Source organism: Pipra filicauda, unplaced genomic scaffold, assembly GCF_003945595.2.
Source record: "Pipra filicauda isolate LSUMZ 115617 unplaced genomic scaffold, ASM394559v2 scaffold5_size6683894_pilon, whole genome shotgun sequence".
Lineage (NCBI taxonomy): Eukaryota > Metazoa > Chordata > Aves > Passeriformes > Pipridae > Pipra > Pipra filicauda.
The window spans coordinates 1,628,250-1,646,945 of NW_024104754.1; the positions used below are offsets into that span (position 1 = coordinate 1,628,250).

At 41.9% G+C, this 18,696-nt stretch overlaps 1 protein-coding gene across 4 annotated transcripts in view; it reads right to left on the minus strand.

Annotated features, from left to right (window-relative positions):
• The window catches only part of TLK1 (tousled like kinase 1), a 68,868-nt gene extending 55,303 nt beyond the window's left edge, over positions 1–13,565 (minus strand). Inside the window, exon 1 of one of the 4 annotated variants that reach the window (XM_027733510.2) lies at positions 13,463–13,565. Coding sequence is in view for 2 of the 4 variants with exons in the window: in XM_039387936.1 (XP_039243870.1) it covers positions 12,736–12,883 (148 nt within the window). In the remaining 2 variants the exon portion in view is untranslated. Of the gene's footprint in view, positions 1–6,896; positions 6,918–12,735; positions 13,117–13,462 lie in introns of those variants that run through there. The other 3 variants (XM_039387936.1, XM_027733508.2, XM_039387937.1) reach the window with 3 other exon arrangements.
• Positions 13,566–18,696: the final 5,131 nt, after the last annotated feature.

Here is an 18,696-nt window from a genome sequence, read left to right on the forward strand (position 1 = left end):
CAGACCGTGTTACCTGCGAGATGGCTTCCTCTTGGAGGCACCCTGCCTAGGTGGTGCTCAGAGAATCAGGCACCTAGATACTGTTCCTTAGGTTTTTGTGGGGTTTCTGGTTTTGGTTTGTTTTTTTGTTTTGTTTTTTTTTAATTTACAACTCAAACAGCAGCCTCTGAACTGACAAGACAATCCAAACTTCACTAATTTCTTTAAAGTCCCCTATAGGGAGGAGCCTCTCAGAATATGACTACACAAATTACACACACACAAAGCTGACTTGCTAATGACTACACCTACATTTTCCTGGGACCTTGCAGCATTGCTCCCATTCTACAGGCAGAGAAAAAGTGAGACTTGTATGAAAGATGTGAATCAGCAAAAAATCAAATTTAAGGCTACGCGGGGAAAATATTTCAAACTTTTTACTCCTTCTTTCTACAGCACAGCTACAAAGCCTGTTGATACTAGGAGCATACATAGAATTCAGTTGCAACTTTGAGTACTGAACATTTTTAAAAACTCAGAACCCGCCCAGTTCACACACAAAGAAACATCCTATGTAATCATCTGTCAAAAATTCAGTTTTAGTGTTGCTCAGCATTATCATTAAAGAAATTTGCATTACAGGCGTTTCTCCTATCCAGCGTTCATTGCCTAATTTTAAACCAGCTTTCTTTTCTGCTATACTATCACTTTCATTCAAGTTTTAGAAAAAAACAGAAGGAATTCTCACTACTTTCAACACCGTCCCTTCCTAAGAAGTGTCCATCTTGCTGGCTAAGTGAACCTCATAGAACAAAGTCTGCAATCATGTGAATAAAATTTCATAATGTAAATGCAGTTAAAGCCCTGAGGGCAACCAGAAATTGGAAAGAGCCTTTGATACTGCAAACTGAAAAACAAAATAATATTGTCAGGTATATATTCAAAACATACTACAAGACACCAGTAAAAATACTTCTGTGTAATTAGCATCATGCACCATGTAGAAGCACCTGAACACTCCTAGTACTTATTGCCCTTTTCTTCTTAAAGGATAAGGATGTTATACTGCCTTCTGTGGACCACTGCAGGCATAATTTAAGCAAAAACAAGTGTGATTCAACATCCCCTCCCCAGTATGATAAAGCAGGATTTCTCCTTAAAATAGCTCACACCAGAGGCAGGGAAGGACCACGAAATTCCTTGGATGGTTAAAGTGGGTTTCATGGAGCCTACTTCCTGCAGCTGATTTGAGAGAGACAGAACAGACCGTGCTTCCAGGAGGCAGCAGCACACCTTACTAAGAGCTGACAAATCGGGATGCTCATTTAACACAACTTACCCACGCTCCTGACTTTAGGGTATCTATTAACCACACAGAAAATGTTATAGAACTGAATACATCTATCACCAAACCTATGATGGACTTAAGAGAGGATCCAGAACCAAACCAGGCTTACCACTATCAGTGAGAAAAGGCAAACAGTCCAAATGAGACCAGGGCCTCTACAGTCACACGGCAAAGGCCCTGATGAGTCTCCAGGTGCATGGGGGTACCTGACACACACACCACACGCCCATCTCAGCCGGCTGCTTTAGTGGCTATCTCAGTGACAAAAACACAACTCAAATTTAAGCACTGCTCAAAGCAACTGAATAAAAACACACCAGCAAGGAGGAAGTTTCACTAACAGCAGTTCCCCAGAAGCACAAGCAGCTGAGTTGGAGGCCACCCTCCTCATCCTGCCCATGCCCAGAGGGAGCCACCGCCGCCGGCAGGGCTGACACACACCATGCGCTCACAGAGGTGGCAGCCACGTCCTTGCAGCTATTGCATTGCCACAGGAAATATGGACATGTGATAAAGTCTACACACAGGAAAACTTCTAAATACAAGGTAGCAAATGTCAACTGAGTACACCAGGCAGGTTTTGGTGTAACTATTAAAATAAAATCAGTTTAGTCTCTAATGAAACCCTTTATATCCCTAATAGCTAGTCACACCAGTAGTTACTTGAAACACTAATTCACTGCTTTCACATAACAAAATATTGTTCTGCAAGTATTACATGCTAACATGGTTATTTACCAAATGAAAAAACTCCTACTAAAAATGCCTTATTTTTTCAGAAATAAACTTTTTCACTCACTACCTTTGGATCACTGACACAACAAACTCAATAGATTCAATGACTCAAAGCATTTCTAATAACCTGTCTTGCCTTAAACCTAAAAAGTATGAGGAATTTCCATTACTGAGGACTGAATAAAATACTAACAAAATCTGTTATTTCCCCAAAATTTGGACCATTACCCACAACAATCTTAAAACTAGATTTTTGACACTTGAGATAAACCAACATTCCTCTCTAGTCTTTCCAGACACAAGCACCTGTGGTTGTGAACTCCTAATTGCATGAAGCACTCACCCTTGCTGTCAGCACTACAGCGGGAGAGCTCCCACATGGTGATGTGCCGCGGGACACAGGAGGAGAGACTCCCGGGCAGATCCTTGCACAAGTGTGTCACCCAGCGCACCTCCAGCGGAAGATGGGAGATCAAATACCCGGCAGGTTCCCGCTCCTACCGTATCGACCCGTTCCCTTTATGTAAGACTGTCCTCCCTCCAGCAATATCAACAGCATCCACAAATAAAAGCTGAGCAGGGGCACCACTGTTTAGAGAAGCAAAGGGGAAGCAGAGGAGCAGGATGAGACTGGAGGTCACCCTTGTGGCCCAGCACCAGTCCCGAAGGGAAACTGGCAGTGGGAGGAGGCAAGTTGAGCGACCTGATCTAGGAGAGAGCACACACCCCTCCCAGAGACAGCAGGAATGGTGGCACACTGCCAAATTCTGAAACTTCTGACAGTCACTGGTGCTGCTGCCTCATCACTTGCTTCCCTTAGAAAGACGGAATTCCGAAACCACAAGAATAACAAGAAAAAAGTAAAAATAGTAGGTTCTTTCCTTTTTTTTTTTTTGAACAAACTTAAAGAAAAAGATTTAAGGAAAACAGCAGGAAGGTAGTGTTAGATGCTGGCAGAGACTGGTGCCTGTTGGTTGCACTTCTCTAGAAGAAAAAAAAACAAGTGAAAGGCTCCAAGAGAACAGCACATTGTGATTTAGCCAGGAGAACAAATCAGGTCAACTTTCAATTACATGATACAGAGGGGGAAAAAAAATCAGAAACCATTGCTATTAAGGTAATTTACTGGAAATTATTTCACTGTTGTTGCTTCAATATTTCATACCCAAATTATGATATATGTTGCAAGTATAACAAATAGAGATAAAATACAAGAAATACAATATTAATATATAATCTAATACACGACTAGGCTGTTGTGAACTCTGCATGTTTCTGTTCATCTGTTTAAAAGTGAACTGCAATACAAAAAGCTAAAATTCATGATATGGCAAAACTGGCATGATTAATCCAGCTGCCAAATTTTGTAACATCTGCAATAGTTATCAGGTTTAACAAAATTACAAATTTGAAAAAATGAAGCAAGTTTTTAAGAAGTATGTAGTAAGAAACAACAGAAAATTAAAACATTTTTACTAACAAGCAGTTGAAATCTTTGCGTAAGCTTAGCTTGTTTAAGAGACTGCTATGGGGAATGCAGGGTCCTAACCACAACATTAGTATTCCTAATAACAAAACAGCTCGTCAAGACAACATTTTGTGTGTATATAAAAGTGTGTACATGCAGGCCATGTAAAATTGCCTCTTCCCTAATACTAACCACTTGCAGGTTCTGGACATGTAAGCATGTATCAAACAAGCAACTGAAAAAAATATCATCTATGGATGCAGAATACAAAATACCATCTAGCAAGGAGGACCAACATGATACTTGCCTTTCCTAGTTTGAATACTGATGTAACTCCTCTTAGGCATTATTTGTATCACAATCACTTAACAATACAATTTAATTATAAAGAGGCAATATGTAATCTGATAAGTAAATTAAATAAGCAATGAACTTCAAAAAAGTAATCACATACAGAGGCAATACCATGCACAGCAAAAGTGTTTTTAAAATTTCATTTAAAAATTTTAAACTGGCATCTCCAGGAACTGCTTCTATTTGAAACCTATGGTAACTGAAATACTAAAATCCCACTCCTCATAATAATCCTTCATAATACTAAGAAAAAAGGTACTATAACAACAATTTCTCTACCTTATTCAAAGTTAAAGTCTGTAGAAAACTTACAAGAGAGCCTCTTTCAGTAACTACTGAAACTAAAATGCAACATTAATAATCAAAAAGTTTCTAAAACATGTATCAAGACACAGCAACCACTCCCAAACAGCCACCAGTTCAAGGAATAACTGATTTGTAAAAAAACACCCCAAAAAAACCAAACAAAAAAAAACCAAACCAAAAATCTAGTAATACTGACAAAACTACTCTTTATAATCACCACTATCATAGTTAAAAAAAATCACTTTAAGAAGATAATCACATTCCCTAGATACTACCACTCTTGGACATTCTACTGATGTTGAAGTGAATATTATTAATAATCTGTGGATTTTATTTTCAATTGCTTTATAATGAAAATATCAACTTATTAAAGGACATTACTTTTCTCACCACTTTTACTAGGAATAACCTAAGAAATAACAAATGCTATAACGTCCCTGAGGACAAAACTAGCCACGAAGAGGGCATTAGTGAGCACACATTAAAAAATTGGCTAAAGTACTGCTGCAAAATTTAGGACAAAATGTGGAACCTATGTGAGAACAAGTATTAACTACAAAAAACAATGTTTACCAAATACAGCTATGCAGTGTACCGGTCTGATTAGTCTAAGCCATAGGAGTGAAAAAAAGAAGTATCACAAATCCTACTTGTAGCATCATCTGAAACTGTCTCCATAGAATCAAGAGGCCAATGAGTTCCGTAGTGGAGAACAGAAATGGGAAATACCTCTGCTGTTAAATCTATGTGATCCCAAGGGCATCAGAGACCCAGAGAGTGAAGATCAGCATCTAAATTATATTCTTTCAGACTTGCAGGATTTATGAAAAGTAACTTATATATTTATTTGTAGCATTACTTTCCAATTTGTTGCCCTTAAGCATATAGTTTAGAAGTTCTATTACTTACAAAAAAGAAAAAAACTTGCAATCCACCAAAAGCTACAGCTGCAAGACACGGTGATTGAAGTATCTAAATGCTTTCAGCTCAAGGTACAGTTGAAAATTAAACAGCCAAAAGGTTGGGTGCATCATACAACAGATTTTTCTAAAAGCATCAGGATTTCCTGTTATTCCTAAAAAAAAATTTTTTTTCTTATTTTTCTCTTACAAGTATAGATCTATTAGAAGTCCATAGAAAGGGAATCTAGTACTCGCCAATTCCTGAAATAATTATGGTCAGGCTTTATTTCCTGTAAAAGGCACTCGAGTTTCTTACCATCATCCTCATTTCTTAAAATCTGAAGTACAGAGTGCTTTGTTCTTAAGGACATTATAAAGAAAGCACTGTAGCCTTTAAGTTTCCACCCACCTAAAACTGTGCAGACATGATCAGGCAAGATACATCGCTTAATGCTCCTGCTGCCACCTCTCAGCAAGCAGAGGTGGTCCTAGGGAATACCAACCTCCTCTCTGATGTTCTGTTTCACATAAAAGCTCCAGTAAATTAACTTTCCCACTCTAAATTGACCAGATTCCCATCACAGTCGTGTAGCCACTCAACAACCCCTAGCTTTTCCTCTAAATCCTTGGAGGACACTGTCAGCCTCGCAGCCTCTCCAGCTAAAGCTATTGAGCACAGGGCGGATAATTTTTCTTATTTGTGTATTTTAAAAATACGCTCCAGCATTAAATGTTTAAGCTAAGCTTGCAGCGATAAGAATCTACAGTGAGGTTTAAAGTTTATGATCTATTAAATTCGTACAAGGGAAAAACACATCCAAATGTTATAAACTTTAATGCTCTGCTGGCAGCCAAACCATCACATCACGGGAAGCTGCTGATGAGCCGCCTGAATCAGAGTTCTGAAGCACTTGATCAGCTTTCACCAGCAACTACTTCTGCCATTTTCATTTTTTCAACCATTTCAACAGTTGGTTCAGAACTGGTAAAGAGCAACTGACAATTCAGAAAGGAGGAAAGGCTGGCTTTCTTTTCCAAATGATGAACAAGAAGGAATGGTGACTGGATTTGATCTATTAACTCCAAATCTCACAAGGCACAGCGACCAGAAAAAAAATGACTCATTTTACAAACAACAGACAATTCTACTTAATCTGGTTTAAATGCAAAACACATTTGGATATATTTGTCTCTTCTATGTATGTAGCACAATTAGGATTCATTTTACTTAGCTAACAAAGTAAGCTAAAAGCTGTCTAAAGCATGGGGAATTATGTTTCTTAAACATTAAGAATCTAAGCTGCATAACTACCTAAATAAATGCATATAGATGTGTATCCTCCCACCTAGCAAGAGGTATGATCAAATTAGACCAATTAGAATCAACTTTTCTTTAGGAAAAATAATTAAGCACAAATGCAAAATAAAATTAAAAACAATTATTTAATCAGGGTTTCCTGTTCACTGATTTAAGTCATGATTAAAATTAGTAATATAGTCACTCTGATTTCAGTCAATCCCTCCAGCATGGACCGACCCCGAAGGCTCCCACAGTCCCAGCCTTTCCCCAGCATCTTCAGCATGTCCAACCTCATTTAGGACCTTCTGCTCCATTCTTCTAAGTTTGACTGAGGTGGATTAAAGCTTACAAGCTTTAATGTTCCTGCCACCTACCACATCCTCACCAGGGAAAGGCTGGTTGCCAGGACTTTTCTGTTGGCATATCCCAGCATTCTGCTCAGGAATGAAAGAAAGGAGTAAGACCTCCAGAGAGAAGGTGACTGGGAAGGAAGTAGACCCTTACTTCCTATCCCAAATGGAGCATCTCAATAAGGATGGAGTCACGATGATAGGAAATGTAGGATCCAAAATACCTTCTGATACTCGCTAACACTTCCCTACTGCTATAGAACTCGATCATTAAGTACTGAACCTAAAGTGATAAAGTGCAGTACTCCTTCCTTGTTATCTTCAGCTACTATTAGGAGTTTTCCACTTGCAAGTCCTCATGAAAAAACTGGGTTCTATTATGGCAGTCAGCTTCTGTTTAACTGCTCTCCAACGATCACAACTGAAGTACTGGCATTCTCAACAGAAACCCTGACCACTCTTCTTCCCCTACCCACCTTAATATCCACTCAGAGCAACCTGGCAAACTAAATTTCCCTTTTCCTATTTTACGGCTGAAACATACCAAGCCAAACAGAAGGAAGTTTATAAATACAAAGCTTTTCTTCCTCCCACTTGTGTGCTTTTATGCTTTTTAGCTACAGTTCAGGAAATACTCTACTTCATAAACACAATTTACTAACTTCAGCATTTTTTCTTGTGTAAAAATCTCAGCATGGAAGCAAAAAATTTAGTATGGGAGTAAACTGCAAGTACTACTTCAAAACACAACCTTATACCAAGAATACAAAAAGTATAAAGGATTATTTAAGCTTGTCATATTTCCATAATCTCAATTCTTAAGGTAGCAAAATTCTATATGATGCATATATATAAAGTACTCTTTCTCAGAAGTCCCAACAGTATTTTGCAATCGTTTAGGATTACCAGGTTCTAACAAAATCCAAAGAAATGTCAAGACTAAAGACTAATTGCAGACCACAGTTATTACTAATAAGCAAGTTTACTTCAGCTTGATTAAGAAAAAAAATTACTTGCTGAAAGAAAAAGCAAACAAGAAGAAAACATATAGAGAAAAAAAGAATGAGAGAAAAAGCAAGCTTTTTATTTGAATGGAGATAATAATAAATAAGTATAGCCTGTCCTTAAAGATATCAATTCTCTTTCCATTTAAAATGGAATAGGTTAATGGGAAATTCCATTCTAGGCAGCTTAAAACAGAATTAAAACAAAACAATCAGCCAAGTACTAATTTGCTCTATTCGCTACAGCATTGCCTTATAGAAAACCAGATTCAAACAAGAATCCGTATTAAAAAAGGTCAACTTTTCCCATTTCTCATTTGGACATGCTACAAGATCTTGTAAGAATCTGGCATAAGCATCAGCTTACCATGAGAAACTCATCTTCAAGAAAGGCAGAAGCTAGAATTTCTATGTATCACTAGCAGCACAACATTAGGTCTCACACAACATGCAACATGCTACAGCCAGCCTAAATAACCTTTTATGATTGCTTTGCTCATTCTGAGTAAAAATATACCACCGTTTTTAAATTGAAAGTGTTCCCATTCTTGTCTGCTCCCCTATAAACTGGCCAAATTCATAAAATGTTCAATCTACAGTTGAAAGATAAAAAACAACTTACTAAGAACTTACTCATAAAGCAAATAAAGCAGCTGAGGTTTTATACTACAAGCAAACAACAGAAAACAACAACCCTGGAAGTTTTAATAAGGTTCAGGGCTATGTCCACGTCCATGGACTAATACATTGTACATAGCATAGGGGACATAACCTGACACCTAGAAACATTTTCTGGACTGAAAACTTAAGGAGGAAATAAACTGTACCTTTATGTTCAGACAGACAACCACTATCCCAATTTAGATAACAATAAATACAAATATGAGACATTTATCAAACTTTAGGAAAAAAAATGTTAGCAACAAAATTTGCTATACCTACATTAGTTCTTCAAAGACTGTCAAATACATGTCATAAGTTTATTTACCACTTTGCCATCATATATCAATTTGGGCTCAAATTTGAAAACTGAAATTAGCATTCCTGTTGCGGTAATTCAAAGTTCTATTTGGCATTCTATTTTGCTTTTAGTGAAGTGCTGAAAGCCAACAGCACACGCAAAAAATAATTTACAAAGCATTATGCTTGATTGCCAGATACTACAGCACTGCCCAGTGAGCCAACCATGTCCTGGGCTGCATCAAAACAGTGTGGCCAACAGGTTGAAGGAGATGATTCTGCCCCTCTGCTCCACTCTGTTGAGACCCTACCTGGAGAGCTGTGTTCAGCTCAGGGGCCTCAACACAAGGATGTGGACCTGCTGGAGGAGTCCAGAGGAAGGCCATGAAGATGCTGAGAGGGCTGGAGCACCTCTACTATGAAGACAGGCTGAAAGAGTTGGGGCTGTTCAACCTGCAGAAGAGAAAGCTCTGGGGACACCTTAGAGCAGCCCTCCAGGACCTTAAGGGGCCAACAAGAAAGCTGGACAGAGACATTTTACAAGGGTATGGAGGGACAGGACAAGGGACAATGGTTTTAAACTGAAAGTAGGTTTAGATCAGATATTAGGAAGAAATTATTTACTGTGAGAGTGGTGAGACTCTGGAACAGGCTGACCCTCTGGTAATTGTGGCTGCCCCATCTCTGAAGTGTTCAAGGTCAGGTTGGACAGGGCTTTGAGCAACCTGGTCTAGTGGAAGGTGTCCCTGCCCATGGCAGAGGGGTTGGAACTAGGTGACCTTTGCAGTCCCTAAACCCATCTATGAAATCTCTTCTGACTCTGCCTTGTCAGCGATGGCCTGAACATTCCCCATTTAAGAAAGAGCACTTTCCAGCTATGTGCTTTGGTGTTTTTAGTTACACACATAAAGCAGACAAAAGTCAAGAAACTTCAAACAGGAAGTTGAGTGACTGCAATTACGTGAACTATGGCACAAGATTTATCTACAGAATCAAACATACAGTATGTAAAATAATACTGCATAACAGTCCTCCTAAATTCCTGATAGCATCTATTGCAGACTCTTGAATAAGTGACCACATATACCACAAATAAGTCATAGGCATGTACAACAACTGACAGAATGACAGCCATTTAGAAGCTATACTAAAATGCAAACAAGAGACAGTTCTTACACAATAAAAGTGTACAGATATTATTGTGTTCAAGTCCATCACAGTGCTTTCATTTTAAAACCTTAAAACATATATTCAAATCAATACAGCTAAGCAATGATGCCACTCTAAGTAAAGACACAGAAGATAACAGCCAATAGAAAACGTTGCTGCAACGTTGCAGCGCATTTTAAAAGACTGAGATATTTTTAAAATATTATTTTCACCCATGTTTTCCATGTAGTCTCTTTTGATACTGGTACAGCATTGGAATTATTTTTTTTCAAATAACTTTGTGCAATAGTTACATATATGTGAGCTTTTATTTTTGCTTTTTCCTTATGACATATTCAGAGAATATTTTTAGCACATCCTAAATCAGGGTGCTGGGGGTTTCTGTTCTTAATAAACCAGAACCTTTAAATGTCCATATGAGACAGGTGGGTTCATACCAAACCTTCATAGTGGATCACAGGTGAGGTCAAATTAACCACAGCACACGCGATACACTCAGTGAAGGCCTGCATATCTGAAGGCAATGTGAACATAACTCTCACAAAGGCCAACCAAAGGGATTTGAATCCACAACTGAGAAGGCCAGGCCGGATGACAAGCTCTGCCCAAGCGCCAAGCGTGCTCTATCTGTAAATATTATCCACCCAAAACAGGCCCAGGTTTTGAGGCATTAGCAGTGATGCAGCTGATCCAGTATGGGCCGGTAGCCCTGCGCACTGCTCCAAAACTCATAACCTCCACTAACATCACAAGGTGTCACAAGTTCAGAATTGATGATAGCACAGGCTCCTATAAACACACTGCACTGCAAATTTTGCACGCTTATTAGTTTGATCCAATATCATTCTTTCACATACACAAGCCAGTGTCTATGAACGTACTGACATGTTTATATTTCAGAGCCTACTGCTTTCAGGCAAGACACTTAATTGTAAAACGTACATACATAAAGTAAGCTGTGCTGATAACATCCCACGAGCATGAACGCAAAACATAAACCCAAGCATGGCTGGCAGCTTATGCTGATTTTCAAATAGAGCTACTTAGTGAGAACATACAAGTAATGCGACCCAGGAACACCGTGCAAATACAGCACATTATAGTACCAAGCAAACACCAAGGTTTTAATCACTCTGTAACCCCTGAACCTGTATCAGAGAATGTAAATTACAGTACCCAGAAAAATCCAACAGCATGAGCCATAAGAAAGAAAACTGTAAAAAGCATCATCATCATGATCACGTTAAAAATTAATTTCACAAAAAAAATGTTTTTCCTCGTCTAAATAGAGGTAGTCATGGATCACCATTTTTTGTTAAAATAAACAGATACGTAATTTATGCTGCAATAGTAATTTCAAGCTTATACAGCAAGTATTTGAATACACCCGAAAATATCCTATGTATACATATTATATGCACGCATATTCATAACAAGAGTTACAACACCGAAGAAACCTACTCTCAATAAACTTAAAACTACGAATTTGGCTGGTGGTTGTCGTTTTTCTAAGAGCTTCAGTTTCCCAGACAAGACGAGCACAAAATGCCTGCCACTTTACTCAGCATCTTTAACATATACCATAATTCCTTCCCAGGTATTTTCTAGAGCATTTCATGTCAATCTACCTGCAGGAGCGTGTGCAAAAGTGACACCGAGTGATACAAGTCTGACAACTACTGGCGTGGAAAATGGGAGAAACCGGACTGCATTATACGTTTTCAGGATGTCGAATCCCTGTTACCACGTCCTTACATCGCTTATCAACCAAAAAAACCCCCAACAAAACCCAAAAAGCAAGCAAGCAAGTGGCTACAGGAAGACCTGAAAAACAAAGACTCCCCGTCTTCGCTATTATTTCTATTTTAAGTTAGCAAGTTTCCTGCTTGGGCAATGACGTTTTGCAGATGCTGCAAGAAACGCTACATGGTAATCATTAAACTGGGGCAAATCAAGTAAAATTATACAACTGCTCGGTATGCAAATATCTGTGCATAAAAGTTCTCCTCCGCCACTAACCGGCGTTCAGCAAGTAGTTATTTTAGCTAAAAGCGCCGAGCAATTCACTAGCTGTATAACTGCTACATCTTGTGGCAACACATTTCAACACAGGGAGGAAAAGCAGACAATACCCGAAAGGGAACAGCGAAGGGACTTGTTTGCTCATAACCTTCATACAGATATTCCCTGCAAACACCCACAACACCCTGCTGTCGCTGTCGGTGTAACACAAGAGGGGAGGAGCAGGGGAGGGAGGAGAAAAATATTATCATCGAAGGCGTGATGGAGGACAGGAGAAAGTTGCAGTCATTCCGTGGCGGCCGCAAGGCGCCCTGTCACTTCTGGCCGCAAAACCGGCCACCCCCGAGGGCGACTTCCCCACGGGGACGAACCTCCGGTGTCGGCCCCTCTCTCCTTCCCACCTCCATGATGCCAAAAGTGCCCGGCTCCCTCCAGCGACAACAGCCGCATCCTCCGGCGCAGCACTTCTACTTGGCCGCTGGCGGAGGGGAGCCTATTTCGGGGAGGACGCGGCGAGCGGCCGCCCGAGCCGGGAGCGGCGGCGGCCGGCCCGGGAACGGAGGGAGCGCGGCCGGTCCCGCTGCGCGGCCCGGCGCGGGGGGGGACAACGAGGCGCCGCCGCGCTGACGAACGGGCGGGGACGGCGGGGCCCCCTCGCCCAGCGCCCGAGGCTCCGCTCACCGCCGCCGGGCCCAGCGCTGACCCCGCACCGCCACCGGGGGTACCGACCTCTCTCGCCGCCGCTCCCCGCCAGCCCGGGACCGACCTCCGCCGGCGGCCACCGGGCCCCTCCCCGAGAACCGGGCCCCCCGCGCGGCCCCGCGGCGCGCTCGTTACCTTCCTTGGGCGCCTTGCCGGGCGGCGCGCCGTGCAGCTGGGAGGCCGCCGCTGCCGCGGAGCAGCCCTGCAGGCTCGGTGGGGACGTGGAGAGCCGGGACCAAGATGGCGGCCCCTCCAAACTTCCACTGCTACTTTGGACACTCATCAAGCTACTTTCCTGGAGCCCGGCAGCCGCCGGGGGCGGCGGGGGAGGCGGCGCGGCGGGGGGACACCCAGCGCCGCGCTCATGGCCGGGGGGCCGGCCCGACACCGGCGCGGGGAGGCCGCCGGCAGGGAGCGAGCTCCGGAGGCAGGCGGGGCGCGGGAGAGACGGGGCGCGGGGCCAGCTCAACCTGCCCGCACCTCTGCACTGCGTCGCCGCCGCCGCCGCCGAGCAGCCGCCTGTGTCTGAGGCCAACCTTCCCCGCCGCCGCCGCTGCCGCCGGGGAGGGGAGGGGAGGGCGCAGGCGGGGAGGGGTCATGCGCAAACACGATCGTGAGCCGAGCGAGCGCCGCGCTCCGCCGGCGCCCAGCCGAGCCGGAGCCGCCCAGGGGCGGCGGGAGGGGAGCGGCGCCCGCCGCGCACGCACCTGCCCCCGGCCCCGCTGAGCGGCGCGGCCGTAGCGCGCCGGCGGCCCCTGCCCCCGCTCCTGCCCCGGCCGGCCCGCAGCCGCCCCTCGGCTGACCCCCGCTCCCAGCGCACGCCCGTCCCGCGGCGGTACCTCCCCCCCGGCCCAGCGGGCACCTTGCGCGCCGCGGGCAGCGCTCCGCCGGCCGCCACGGCCCAGCCGGAGGCGGCTCCCCCGAGGCCGCGGCGCTCCCCTCCGTCCGGGTGTCCTCGGCGGCACGGTCCGCCCGCGCCCGAGCCTCCGCGCCGGCCGCCGCGCCTTCCCGCGCGCCCCGCCGCCACGGCCATGGTGCTGTCGGGGCGGGGCGGCGGGGGCGGGAGCGGCGGCGGGGCCGGAGCCGGTACGCGCGGCTGCCGGGGCCGGGGCCGCGCCGCCCGGCACCACCTCGGCGTGCTGCCGTGCGAGGCCAGCCCAGCCCGCGGCCGCGGGGAGTGCGGGCGGCAGCGGAGGCGCTGGGCCGGCGCCTCCCGGCACGGTCCAGGTGAGCGGTGTTTCGGCAGCATCCCCTCCGCGCGCTGTCAGGCGCCTGCCGCATCGCAGTGCTTTTCTTTTCCCGGACAGGATGGTGTGGCGGCGGAGAGTCGGGGGGACCTGGGAGAAGCTGAGGTCCCGAGGGAGAGGGCTTTGCTCGCCAGCCTTCTAGAGCTGGAGCTCCCATCAGATGAACTGGAAGTCGGGCAGGAGCCATGTGCCAGGCCCACCACCACTCACTCGCCTCTCCCACGCAGCTGGGCACCAACCCAGACCTGGGCATCTTTGAAAACGTTCCTCTCTGCCTTGAGTTTAGAGTCTAAAGTGAAAACTTAGCTGACTGTAAACACATTTTTCAGTTTTTCCTTCCTTAAAACTAACATAGTCATCACTGAGAACGTGAGATATATGGAAAGTCAGTTTTGGAACAAAAACTATTAATTTACCAGTGCAACTTAGGTATAACAATAACTTTTTATTATTTAAAAAAAATAACGGGTTGCAGATATATTGCATTTTGCATAGATGAAGAATATATTCATCAGTCAGGCCTTAGCACTCATTTTGTGGTTGCTGTGGGGAGACATCCTGGCCATCTACTAACCTACTTTCCCCTCTATTTGAAAATGACAGGAATAGATTACTAATGCTGGATTGCAGCTCTGTGCACAACACACATATTACTAATTCTGTATCTTCTTTTTAAAGTGACATCTGTCAAATTATCTAAGATCTTCACCTCCCACAAATATACAGCATAGCTGCAAGTTTCTTTGCAATTTGGTATTAAGTAAAAATTATTTTGTTTTCTTGCTAAACAAGTCTGTTCCAGGACATATATTTAGTAACAGCTATACATTTTTTTTTGGCAGAGAGAAGTGATTTGATATTTCAACCAAGACTTGTTTTTAAAGACTTGATCTGAAAGAAAACTCAGATTTTACCTAAGCGAATTATACCAGGAAATTGCCAGTACATGGGCATAAAGTAAAACAGTGCTAGTTCACTCTGACTGCAGTATTAATGTTTAGCAGCTGGCATAGAATATTCTTGCAAGGTTAAAACCAAATTGACGTACTCATAATCCCACAATCCATACAATAGCATAAGTGAGCATGCACCTCGTTTCCTCATGAGTATATCCTGCTGCAGCATGCTGCTTTTAAAATCTGCCAAGTAAGAAGCAATAAGTTAAAGAAATTTAGTCTCTTTGTTTATAACCATTTGCATCCACTTAATACAAACCCCTGCTATCCTTACAAAAACATACATAAGCAAGCATTCTTTCTGCCAGTTTTGCTTACAAACTGTTGCCTGCAAGTCATTCCACCAATAGGGTTGAGACTTCCTGTTTAAATAAAGCATCAGTTGCTTTGATTAGGGGAACCAGGACATGAAGAAGATCCGATTCATTACTTCTTCTATCAGACATGCAGTTTAAAAATGCTGAGGTGTCATATATTAACACTATGAATAGTAATCAGATCTTTGCAATGTTGTAGTGTGTTAGAAGACACCTCACCAAGGGACCAAGAGGAAGTGGCATGTACTGCAGGACTCTCCACGAGAGCACAGTACTTGCTGCAAAATACATGTTGTCTACTTTTTGTAACATAGCAGAGCTGTATGTCTTGGTTTTGTGAGCTGTTGATGTAGATTGAAAGCAGAGTGTGAATTATACAGATCATCTCCAGATGACACAACCTAAATAACTTCAAAAATACATGGAGCTGGGTATATTTCCCCTCTGTAGTTCATAGAAAATCTACTTTCTTAGTGAGTTAGAGCTGACACTGATTTATTTGGAAAGCCACATTGCTTCAATGTTACCAGTTTAATAGTATCATGGCAGAAGAGAACATCTTCAGTAAAACCTTTCAGAAATTTCAAAATACTTCCCTTATTAAATAGCATTATAAATGTACATAATGCTTTTCTTTGAATGTCCTGTCTTTATTTTGCAATAAAACTTTATGTTCCAGTGGCCAAATAGATAGATGACCTTTCTCTCACAGTGGTGAGCAGTCAGTCAGTGTCACCTGCCCAAAATGTTAAAAACTAAATCAAACTCAAATAGTACTTAGTAAGTATTACTCTTTAAAAAAATATATAATAAATATTAAATCTTTCTCTTTGCCTTCTAATTTTTAGGAACAGAATAGTCTGCTATCAAGCTTTCCTGTGTAAACACTGCATACCAGTGACATTAGGTAGTAGTAGATATATAGATATAAGTAGTAGATATATAGATATATATATCTATGTATATATATAGATATATATATCTATATAGATATAGATATAGTAGATATATAGATATAGCAGTAGATATATAGATATAAGGAAGTCCCCTTTCAGTGGGATTGCACTGGATAATAATGATGAAGGTGTCACACACCTACCTACATGGGAAAACTTCATTCCAGCTGAAGCCCCAGAAAGCTCATTTAGTTTTGCTAACTCCTAAGGAAGATGACCTCAAAATTCAGATCAGAACAGAGAGGAGTGAAATGCCTGTGTGCTCTTTTTCTCATAAGAACGTGTCAAATGAAAGTTAGCAAGGTTTATTGCAGTAGTAACTCTCTAACTGAGGACAGCTGAGGAACAGAAAAGCATAATGAGTTTTCCTTATTCCAAAAATAAAAAAGCTAAGCAACAAAATTCCCCAAAATTAAAATTCCTAGAGCTTTCAACTTTGCCACTGGAATTATTTGTGCAAGAAACTTTTATCACAGTAAGTTCACAATCTGTGGGAAGTTAAGGGAAGTTAACTGGTGGATAGTGAAGGAAAGCATTTAAAGAAAGGAATTGATGACTAGTGACAATAAGGAAGATGACAGCGGGAGTGAGTTTTTGGAGACATCTGCATGGTGTCTATAAAGATAACTGTGTGCTCAGGTGAGATGTCAGTTAGAAAACTTTTACATATATCCTTTACAGAACAAAGACATAATTTCAAACATTACATGTAAAATCCAGAGTTTATCCCAGATGTTCTTGAGGAAGAATATGCTATGATTGTGGGACCAGAGACATTACAGTTTCTTCCCTATTCTGAGACCCTCACCTTCATCGCTCATAGGCACCAAATACATTTTGGTGTCCTTATGAAAGATATGTATCTAATAACATCAAATAATACATGTTCTTAATAACTGGGTATGTCTTACCTTTCTTTTTCCTACTAAAATCAATTTGCCTCAAATTCACAAGATGATTGGAGGAATTAGAGGTAGAAGAGGAACTTGATTTAGCAGGCTTGATGAAAGTCAAGACTTTCCAGAGTTATGATAAATGACAACATCCTTGGAAAAGTACTAAACTATATGCTTCCAAACTTAAATCAGTCTCTATCAGCTAGAACCCAGGGAAATGTCAGGAATCAGAGATTGCTAGATCTTCAGATGCTTTTGGCATCTCTTTTCTTCATTGACTACTTTTGATTAAGAGTTCTAAAATACGCCCAACAAGGGTATTACGTCTCCTCTTTTTACCTTTTCTTGGCCTTGGCAAAAGACGGTAGAGCAACCCCGACTTGTTAGTATCCTTTTATTTAGCCCATCAATTATTTTTAATGCCAGTGAAACTGAGGTTTTGTTTGTTAAGAAGGCTTCAAATTCTTTGTTAGTTCCCTGTCGTCCTAGCACTGGATAATAGACCTATAGCAGTATTTTCTTAAAGCATAAGCCCTTACAGTATGCCTCATTGTATATTTGCCAGTATATTTGCCAATATTTATGAATTTTATACATAGAAATATGTGTACACATACACTCAACTATCCCATATATAGAAAGACATACACATCCCCTATAACTTTGCCAACACCAGCAGCCAATCTGATTTAACTAGCAGAGTAGAAAAATATTCTTATAACTAAATAGGCACACTGGTACAGCAGTTTGTATAGAAAATGCCTACATTATTTCATAATCAAAATGATGTATTGATGACATTTCTAGGTTAGATGGAATGCAGTATGCTGGGAAAACATAACTTGTGAGAAGAAAATACTGTTTTCTGTCTTGATGAATGCTGGAAGTTTGTAGCTCAAATTCCTCTGTCCTTCCCTTCTCTTGACACAGCTGAGTACATGTATCAGACCAATGTGCTCCTGGCCACTCTGGGCTTGGATAATGACTAGAATCTTCCAGTCTGTGTTCTGTAGCTCAGAAGATTCAAAATGCAGTTTTGACAGAACTACAAGGTAAAATGCCCAGTGATTGTGACAGGAAGTTCATTGCTGGGATAGAACATCTCAGATCGTAACAGCTTCTGCACCTAAATCTCACAAAGCATTTCTATTTGTGAGCAAACAGGAATGTTGCAACTGTACAAACATTCATTTTCAAGTTTAGTTAAAGTTTTCTAAAACTGATTTAGCGCAATAACATTTTTATAGGAAGAATTTATTTTGATCTTTATTAAATCAATTTTGAGGCTCGCTGAATTAGAGCTGTTTCCCTGAGCTATATATTGTACTACATGCTTTATAATTTTTTTAATATAGCACTTGCTACCAACTCTGAGTTGCAAGGTAACAAAAACATACATAAAATAATATAGTAGCAAAAATATCTTCCCTAAATATACCAGTATATCAAAATGCAGAGAAGCTAAAATGAAAACAATGGTATCACATTAAGCCTACTTTTAAGAAATAGACACAAACACCACGTAAGCACAGATCTAGTTTTATCATACATGTAATTGTCATAAACTGCATTTATTATACCTTTGATACCATCACCATCCGTCAGATCCAGTGATCCACCTCTGCTATAATGATTTTTGCTCCAAATCTCCGAGAGGCCTACAAACAGCCTCCCTTCAAACCAAACACAAAAATCAAATGGAATTTGTTTTTTGGGTTTTTTGC